The 9,864-nt window shown below is 35.7% G+C and overlaps 2 protein-coding genes across 3 annotated transcripts; one reads left to right on the forward strand and one right to left on the reverse strand.

Moving 5' to 3' along the window:
• Positions 1 to 1,482: 1,482 nt before the first annotated feature.
• On the forward strand, positions 1,483 to 4,030 carry LOC104212604 (uncharacterized). Of its 2 annotated transcripts, none has more exons than XM_009761914.2 (2): positions 1,483 to 1,819; positions 3,491 to 4,030. In XM_009761914.2, the coding sequence occupies exons 1-2, from the start codon at positions 1,652 to 1,654 to the stop codon at positions 3,884 to 3,886; spliced, it is 564 nt and encodes a 187-aa protein (XP_009760216.1). In that variant the 5' UTR covers positions 1,483 to 1,651; the 3' UTR covers positions 3,887 to 4,030. The 2 variants fall into 2 exon arrangements, with proteins under 2 accessions (XP_009760216.1, XP_009760217.1); XM_009761915.2 differs by having other exon boundaries at positions 1,509 to 1,819; positions 3,494 to 4,030.
• Positions 4,031 to 4,437: 407 nt separating this feature from the next.
• LOC104212602 (UMP-CMP kinase 3) lies at positions 4,438 to 9,573 on the reverse strand. The gene is made up of 10 exons (XM_009761913.2): positions 9,385 to 9,573; positions 8,167 to 8,227; positions 7,472 to 7,523; positions 6,559 to 6,676; positions 6,099 to 6,255; positions 5,910 to 5,990; positions 5,649 to 5,756; positions 5,411 to 5,482; positions 4,834 to 4,885; positions 4,438 to 4,662 (listed from the first exon to the last, which is right to left on the reverse strand). Exons 2-9 carry the CDS (start codon positions 8,194 to 8,196, stop codon positions 4,874 to 4,876), a joined length of 630 nt encoding a protein of 209 aa, XP_009760215.1. The 5' UTR covers positions 8,197 to 8,227; positions 9,385 to 9,573; the 3' UTR covers positions 4,438 to 4,662; positions 4,834 to 4,873.
• Positions 9,574 to 9,864: the final 291 nt, after the last annotated feature.

Genomic DNA, 9,864 nt, shown 5'->3' on the forward strand with positions numbered 1-9,864 from the left:
ACTGGAGGGGGAGATTGATGATGTCCATCTCATTGAAGAAGTATTAGGCATGTGCCTAATAAGAGTTTTCTTTGGTTTGGTAGCCAACCTTGTTGACTTGGTTTGGTTGGTAGCCAACCTTGTTGAATTAGTTTGGTTTGGTAGCCAACCTTGTTGAATTTCTTTGGTTTGGTAGCCAACTTTGTTGAATTGTGAAAAGTGTGTGTAAATTGTCAAATATTGTAGGCTTTAGAGAGTGAAGCTTTGGCTATAAAAGGAGAGCTTCAACTCTCATTTCTTCACACCAACAAAGAGAGAAAGAAAGAGTGAGGTTTCACAGACAGGGTATAAGAAAATAGTCTGTGAGGAAAATAGAGAGTGAGCGATATTGTAGTGAGGTGGGAATATCAAAAGAGGGTTATTTCTTTTGAGTGTTGTAGTGGTCTTTGGAGTATTTTACTCGGACCTACAAAGTGTAAAATTCCTTACTATAGTGATATCAGTTGCTCCTCTCGGGGCCGTGGTTTTTTCCCTTATTAAAAGAGTTTTCCACGTAAAAATCTTAGCGTCGTTGTTACTCTTTTATTCTTGTTAATTACTGTATCTCGGTGCTACATTATTATTCCGCTTTTATTACCGTGAATATTATTTCTGTGGGGTTTATTCCCAACAACAATCATATAGGGCTTTAACATCAATGAATTAATCTCGGTATATGATAATCGTTTGGTTCCAATACCAGTTTTCCAATTAATTCTGTGAATAAGTGGTTTAGATAAACAGTATTCCAATCTCTGTATGAACGAAAGCCCGTCACGCTCATTAAGAAGCTTTCGTGCACGGTCAAACTGCTTCTGCAGCTACTTACTCAGCAGAAGCAAGAAGATATTCGACAATTGCCATATTTCTAGTGTCTTCGTCTTCCTCCTCATAAAGGCTAGCAAATGGATGGATGGCTAAACATGTCCTGATCACCACTTATGGTAAACGATTGGGTGAATTTTTCAGCATCCAAATGAAGGATTGCATCAGTTATTAGATTGGTCCTCGACTTGTGTATTGTGCAAACTGCAAAGCACCGACGTCCATCAGGAAAGGGCAAAGGACCAAGGTCCAATAGAGTAGCAGCACTTTTGGGCCTATGCTGGTTTATCGCAGAAATGACACCATGTAGCCACTCTAAAGGGATATTATTTAGGAATTAGCCAGTGTGTCTTGAATTTTAATTTTTCAGCTCAAATTTTTGGGGAAAAAAACATCCTAAATTGTCTTGAATTTTGGATTTTAAGTTCAAAATTTCAGGATAATTTTAAATAGCATCCTGAGAATGGCCATTTGTGCACTTGCCTCTGATTTATTTGGGCCTTGTAGGCCACTGGTAAGAGGCCCATAAAAGCTCCAACATGTTATACTTGGAATTTTGGATTTTAAGTTTAAAAAGCATAATGATACCAGGATCTTAACATAATAGTATATCTTAATAAATGAAATTACCTATATTTCCAGTTAAGTAGAGAAATAATCATGCTATGCTTTCTGCTTTTTTTGTTTGTTCTTCAGACAGGAATAGGCCTATCCTGCAACAAAGTATAATACCAAACAGCATACTTACTACCCTTTTCCTTACTGAAGAATTAGAAGTGTCATTCTTGTTCAGACCAACAAACATCCAATGGCTACTTCTTCTTCGGTAGCACCTCTCTGTTTCTCCCTTTCCTCCGAATTGCTTCCATCTGTGCGTAGAGAGAAACCCAATTCCCTTTCATGGTCTTCTTCTTTTCCCCAACTCAAACTTTCTGTTTCTTCCATTCCCTGCCCTTCTAATCTCTCTCTCCGCCAGGTATCTTTCTTCTTTTTTCATCTTATCTCACAATTTTATGATTCTTGGTTTATTCAATTTTCGTCTAGTATTTATTTTGTTAGAGGATTTGTAATTTCTAATTAATTCTATCAATTTCTTGCTCTAATTTGAATCAATATGTATACACATTTCATTATTTTCTTTTGAAGAGCGAAATCAAACTCCTTGAACTCCATATTATTAAATAGGTTGAATATTATTGACCTTATCCTGATGTCCCCCCCTCTTTTGGTCTTTTGGGGCTTAGCTGAGGAGTAGGCATATAATTATTCGGTTTAAAGATTCAGATGAGGTGACACTGTTCCTTTTGAAAGATTGGATTTTTATGAAATTTAGGATCTTTGACACATTTCTGCATTGTCAATTTGAGAAGTATTGAAGCAAAAGGAGAGAGAGCAAAGCTCATAGATATAGATATTTAATGTTTGTTCCAAGAAAATGAGACATTGAACCCCTTATGGTTTCTGATTGGATGGAACCTCCTTTGTGGAAGGGGGAAAAGGCGGTGGAATGAGGGTTGTCGAAACAGTTGCTAAATATCTTCCTTCTTTTCAGCATCAGCTATTTGCACTCTTAACAGTCTGAATATCCTCACATGATCGTAGTAGAGAGTGTTCTATGAAATTCCTCGCCCGTGTAAATATTAGTAGACCAGTACTGGAATATATATATATATATATATATATATCTGCATAATCTATTAAGACCTTTTTAAATTGTAGCTTAGTGCTTAACGCTGCTTTAATGTATCTTGACATAAGGTTAGCTCGGCCTACTGGTATTGCATTTGCATTTGATTTAGCTGTTAACGTAAAAGGTTCTCATATTTTCGTCTCCAGAATTGGCTAACTTAATATTGTTGAAATTGCTTCAGGATAGAGAGAATACATGGAAACCTTTTTATACACCTTTACCTTGTAATTCAGCGTTATACTTCTGTCATCTTGACCTACAATTAAACTCCGGAAAGCAGTATTCACAAGCAGAGATCTCCTTTATGAGTATTTTGATCAATGTTTTAAATACCTTCATTGTACTTATATTATACTTGGCTTGGATACATGTGCTTGGTGTGTTCTTTTATTACTTAATTGTTAAACAGATGTTCTGATTTTTGGGAAGTAACTTATAAGATTTGAGTATACTATAGTGATCGGTCATGTGAGGGAAAGTTGAATATTCTTTATCAGGCTATTTAAAAAAATCTGTAATTGACTTCGGAAATGTATCCATTGGTGTTTCATCATTGCTTACCTAATAGCCTAGAAACGGCCACTTGATAATTTTCTGCAAGTAGTTGAGTACATATATTTTTGAATCATTCATGGTTGGCGGACTTTCGTTTTCTTTAAATAAAGATATGATAAGGCAAGAATGTTTGAAGTTGTGAAGCTTCTAATACGTGGAAATTTTTTTTCAGCAGTTTGGTCGGATAATATGCTTGTACTAACAAGATATGAGTTCAGATAAAAATGTGACATACAATGTCCAATTTCTGAAAGTATAGTGCATTCTTGCATGTCTTCTCTGTACATGATTATATTTTAGCTTAGCATGGATAACAGATAGAAACAATAGGGCTTAGAAACGGCAGCATGAGTAGATGTTTCATTCGTCATTTGAGTATTGTTTTTTGTTTTTGTTTTGTAGAAGTTTGTTATTGAGGCTGCATGGACAAGAAGATCGCGGAGTGAAGCTGCAAAAAGGCCCAACAGGAAATCATGGAAACAAAGGACGGATATGTATTTGAGACCTTTTTTGCTAAACATTTTCTTTTCAAAACGATTTATCCATGCAAAAGTAATGCATCGAGGAACCAGCAAGGTGATCTCTGTTGCTACCACAAATGCGAAAGACTTAAGGAACTCATTGCCTTCCCTTACTGACAACAACGCTGCCAGGGTGATAGGCAAGTTGATTGCAGAGCGATCAAAAGAAGCTGATGTCTATGCCATTGCATATGAGCCCGGGAGGAATGAGCGAATAGAAGGTAGACTTGGGATTATTCTTGACACTATCCAAGAAAATGGCATCATATTTGTTTAAAATTCACCTTCTGTATTTGTTACTAGAAACTAGCTACATTAGAATATTTAGTATCAGTTATTACCAACTGTTAGAACCCATGTGTCTTCTGTATTCTTCAGAGCTCGTCTTTGTAGCATATTATTATAGAGTTATTTGCCAAAAGATTGTTCTACTGTTGCGGTACTGAAAATGCCAGGACCAGAGGTCTCGCAGATTTGACCTTTGTAGGGACTAATACCATATCAAATTGAGCAGAATGGTGCACGTCCAGTTAGCCAATTAATGCTACTGAGTTTTAAGAAAAAACTATAAAAAAAAACAGTAGTTTTTGTTTTCCCAAAACTAAAATTTTATATTCTAAGAACAATTCTTCCAAGAAAAAAACTCACACCAGACGCAACAACTTGTTCTCCTGTATAAAAGAAAAACATTTCTTATTATTTCTGGCGGGGGAATGGGATGATGTAAAAGCATATTGTGTTAGGTCTATCACTACTTACCACACGTTTTAAGTCCCAATTCTTAATCGTTCGCGAAAGGCCCAAATATGTGTGCGCGTGCGCGTGAGAGAGAGAAAAACTCATAATCTTATTTATAAAAATTCAGTCTCGACAATGATAATACAAAGGCAATATGCCAATAATACAGCATTTGTTCCCTTCATAAGAACAAAAAATAGGAAGAAAGAAAAAGGAATTTTTGCCATAAACTTCTATAAAAGTAGAATCTATAAAGATACATCGCCTTGCTGAAGACGCATAGCAAGCACCAAAATGCAAACAATACTGGTATACCTGGAGAAAATGGAACGTTGTAATAAGAGAAGGTTAGTCAACAATAAAATCAATTCAGATGAGAAACAAATCATACATTGCAACCCAAGCAAAGCTCTAGATATCTATCTAAGGAAAATTCGGTGATAAACAAGTAACACAAGGAAGTCCAAGTTTGGAGATCTCAATTACCAGTAACACTTAATCATGATGCCGCTCTACCAATATTTTCCTAGGCAGCAACCTGTAACATACAAAGAGAATCTGTATGAAATTCCACAGAAAATGCAGAACAAAAATTCAATTTATTTTGACAAATAAACGGAAAATACACTCATATCATTAGCTTAAGAGCAACAGCCAACAACAGAGTGAATCACCTACATAATTATATATGGAGAGATTTCTCCTAGATAAGGCAAAGTTTAGGAGCAAACTTAACCACACCAATTATTATAAATCAAATAATGCTCCAAATAATCAAACCACATGCAGAAAATGTTAGAACATTTGTATGACAAGAATCATATATATAATTAACAGTGATCCCCAGCATCAGTTAAACATGTTCATATGATTAATACTGCCTAGGTGTTAGTTTAAACTGATCTCAACGTAAAAAGATCTAGCTCCGTATAAGCCCTAACATTTGCATCACAGGACATTTACTTCCCAAATTACGTAACATACACTGGATATCCTTTTCCATGCAAGTTGAAGGTCTTAACATCCTTGTAACTTTCAGTATACCATCATATTAGTACTTTACCTTCTCAACAGCTGGGGCAAAAACAGCTTTAACTGCTTCAAATACTTCTCCAACAGGCTTTGCAGCATCAATCTGAAGAAAAAAAGATGTCAACTTCAGTTTAATATGCAGGGTCTCTCTCTCTCTCTCTCTCTCTCTCTCTCTCTCTCTCTCTCTCTCTCTCTCTCTCTCTCTCCCTCCCTCCCTCTCTCTCGTGTGTGTGTGGGAAGGCAGTAACGAGACTGAAATAAAACAGTACCTTTCGAACCTTCCCCTTGGAGTTGTAATATTCAATAACAGGTAAACTAGATTCCAGGAAAACCTTGAATCGCTTCCTTATTGTATCAATATTATCATCTTCTCTTCCCTATAGAAAGAAATCAAAGTTCATGAGAAGAATACCAAACAAAAAAAAGAAGCTAGAAAAAAAAATTAACAAAGAAGAAACAAGAATAACATAAAAGTTCAAAGAATTGCAAACACGAGGAGAAGTCTTCTACCAAGAAATTATATGTCTAACCTGGTTCCGACCCAAAAGACGTCTCTCCATCTCTTCTTCAGGACAATCAAAGAAGAGCACAAACTCAGGCTCAATTCCAGTCTGGAAAACATTAGAAGTGTGATAGTCAAAGTTTAACAACTCTCAACTGAATAGGAGAATTATGAATTATCAAGATGTAGTTAAAAGAGCGTGTACTGAGGAACTCACAACTGACTCAAAAGCTGCACGGTTCTCCTCATTGCGAGGGAAACCATCAATAAGAAATTTGTCGTTCCCATTTTCCTGAATTGCTCGTTGGAGAAGCTTAATTGTTACCTCTGATGGTACAATTTTCCCTTCTTTAATCATGTTTGAAATCATCGTCCTGTACATATGTGAAATGAACAGTTTACAATGCTGATACAATGAGCAATTCTCGGAATATGATGAAATACAAACAAAGCTAGTACAGTTTAAACTCTATGCACCACATTTAAATCATGGTGCTGAAGAGTAATCCTTTGTGTGCAATAAACATTGCTTGAACCAGCTATTGAACTAAAAACAAAAGGATAATGCAACTTAACAAACGGCAATTGATCTACTATACAAAATGCTGGTTGAAACTACCAAGGGTAAAAAGTACGGAGAAAGATAAAGCAACACAATCAAAACACAGATATCCTACCCGTTCTCTGAACCAGATTTTATTTCTGCTCGGAGAAGATCACCAGCACTTAGATGGGTGTACCCAAAGTTTTCAACAATATTAGCACACTGGGTGCCCTTACCACTGCCTGGGCCACCTGTCCATGTTAATAGTGAAAACAAATCTTAGCTCAAGAAAAAAATCCCATATGAAGGGTACAGATTGCTTCAACAAATATGCTATGTCCAATGAGGATGTGTATTGGATCCACAAATCCATACAGGTTGCACCGTAATTTCCTAATAAAATTTAATTCAAAATTCACAGACAAATTCTTTCTTGATCGAGAAGATAAAGAAGTGGAGCACCTAGCAAAGAGTATACTAGATATACCTTCCTTACAGGTTTGCTTCCGTAACCCTCACGTGTCAAATAATTATAAAACCCTCCTGTTAACTATAATGTAAATAATCACAAAAATGAAGCCCATCACGTTCGAATATCAATTCTATCTTCACAATATAAACTAGAGTAGTAACTATTCCAACCAGTCAATCTGATATGGCTTTTACAACCATCCTTCAATATAGCTTCCTGTTTCATTTTGATCAAAACTGGATGTAAAAGCCCAAAGGATCCTAATGGTCGTACAGTCAATCGTGAATTTATCTAATAAATGGATTATGATGGTTTGAACAAAGGAGCTATACACTTGTGTCTCTTACAGCCTAAAAGCTAAACCCTAAAGGTTGCATATTAATTGGTATAAGAGGTAACACTAAGTGAACATGTTGATCGGATAACTGCTACAATGGCAAATATATGATTGTCCAATGAGTTCCACCTCTAATCCTCACATCAACTACATATAGGCAAAATACTTTTGCCATACTATGAGGTGCTGTATCGAGGATGCCACAAAATCATGTGATGTTGATGTTGAAAAACTCACCTAGAACAAAAATAACAGAGACCTTCTTGTTGGTTGGCAGGCTTCCTGCTCCCTGCAATTCATCATTGGAAAAAAGAATATCAATCTAAGGAGAATGTGACATCTGCATGATACCGTGCAGGAGCAGAATTCATTGATAGTTATACTATTTACAAAGAGTGGTAACTTGAGTAGGGGAAATTCTTTTATATTCCAAAGTAATGTTTTTAAGATAATATAATTAATTCCTCTCGACAAAAATCCATAGAAGTATATGAGAAGTCTTCACAAATTTTAAAACTTCAGATAAGGAATGGGAGTTGGACCCTTATTGCCGCTCTTTCTTGGTGTCGGTGTTGGTGCATGCATGCTGCAAATCTAGAAAATCGGTATCTAAATTCACAGTGCAATTGCTGTAGCCCCATCTATTGTAAGACACCAGAAATGTACACCAAAATTCTACTATTTAAAGCCTCTAAATCTCATATTTTTTATGCTAGCTTTTACCATATATTTTTTTTAACTCCAGGTAGACAATAGAGAAGATAGATAGCTTAATTGTCAAGCATCCCTCCAATAATGTCTGCTAGTAAAGAAAGCATTTCACTTTATTCAGATTCCAGATGCTTAGATAATATCAGAATCAGAACTCATCCACAAAGTGAGCTAAAACCAATAATCAAGGTAGTAAGAATATTCTTTGTGAAGAAACTTACCTGGTTAGAAGAATCGACAACAGTCCCCATGGATGTCTGGTTACTGGTCTTACCAAATTGTCTGCAGAAAGAACAGGAATGTTATATGTACATTCTTCTATGTTTGAAGTAAGTGAATAGGACCTCACAAAACAAAGGGAAAGGTAGCAAAGAAAGATGATACTGACCCTAAAAAGAAATTGTGTGTGTGTGTGTGGGGGGGGGGGGGTATGTGTTGAAGTAAAGGACTGCACATACAAATCGAGGAACTAAAAATGCAAGATTTAGCCTGCTTTCATTTCTTTTATCACAATAAGAGTTGGAGATCGGATGCTGGAATATTTGGCCAACATCAATTAATATATTCCAGTGTCAGATCACAAAAGAAAATTCAACGTGCTCACGTTAATACGCTTCAGACACTACAACAGCTAATTAAAACAAGATCGACTTGACAGAAAGAAGAAGAGAAGCTTTTGCAATCAGCTACAATGTCTCCACAAAATGTAGCACTGTAAAGCTTGAAGCTTTAGGCATACTTTGGTACATGCACTAGCTTTAGCATGAATTTATTCTTGCTCGCACAGATTCCCAAATACCAGCCTAAATGATTTACAAGCCTTGACAAAATGGCAGCATTTCTAGCACTATCCTAGAAGAAGAGTCACCAAAATTTGTCCAATACACTCCACCATTGAAATTCAAGGAGATCAATTCAATTAAAACTAAACCATTACTGACATAACAACCAAATCCTACTCGGATCAAAGCAAAATAAAAAATAAAAAAGAGCAAAATTTTCGAAGCAAAAATCAAAACTTTCAACATTGAGCTAAATAAAACAATCAGTGCAAGATCAAGCACACGCAAACGAAATGAAATTAAACAGATCAATTTAAGTAAAACCAAAAATCATAATTAGAGGGGAAAAAACAACCAAATTCATACTCAGATCAAAGCAAAAATAGCGCCAAAATATAAAAGCTAATCTCAAGTTCCGAAACGAAGAACATTAAGCTAGATAAAACAACCGATGCTCAAATCAAGTGTACACAAACGAAAATCCAGGCGGATCATAGCCAAAAAGAACACGTAAATAACTTAAATAAAGTATAGAGAAAAAAAACAGCGAAAACTGAGCAATGCAAGGTTGAAATTCACCAGATGAATTAGTAATTAGATCAATCAAAGCATAGATCGGGAAAAGACGGATAGGAGAAAGCGAGATCTGAAGCTTACCGAAGAAGCTTGAAAATTAGAGATTAGTGAAGGCAGAAATATGGAGGGAATGTGATGCGAAGAGGTCGGTAGCGTGTTTCTGATTTATTTATAGCCCAAAACAAATAAGGAGTAGCTGAAGAATTGGGGGAACCAATTTTGAACGGTAACTCTCTGCCCTTTTTCTTTCTTACTCCACATGTTGCGTCCATTTGCTTCCTCTCTCTCTCTCTATTTTTTTTAATTTTTATGTTATTTTTAAAGTAAATTGACTAATCTATAATTTTGCTGTAGACATTTTTTGAATTTTATAAAACAATAGTAGAAAATAAGTTATTGAGTGATTTAAAATGAGAGTCCCGTTTTATATATCATGATTAGTGGCGGATGCAACTCTTAGGTAATGACTTTATCCGAACCCACTATTTTATATATATATATTAAAAATTAACAAATATTAGATTCAAACCCATTGATGACAATTTAGGAATGTTGATATTC

The sequence above is a fragment of the Nicotiana sylvestris genome, chromosome 1 (genome assembly GCF_000393655.2).
Source record: "Nicotiana sylvestris chromosome 1, ASM39365v2, whole genome shotgun sequence".
In the NCBI taxonomy this organism is placed as follows: domain Eukaryota; kingdom Viridiplantae; phylum Streptophyta; class Magnoliopsida; order Solanales; family Solanaceae; genus Nicotiana; species Nicotiana sylvestris.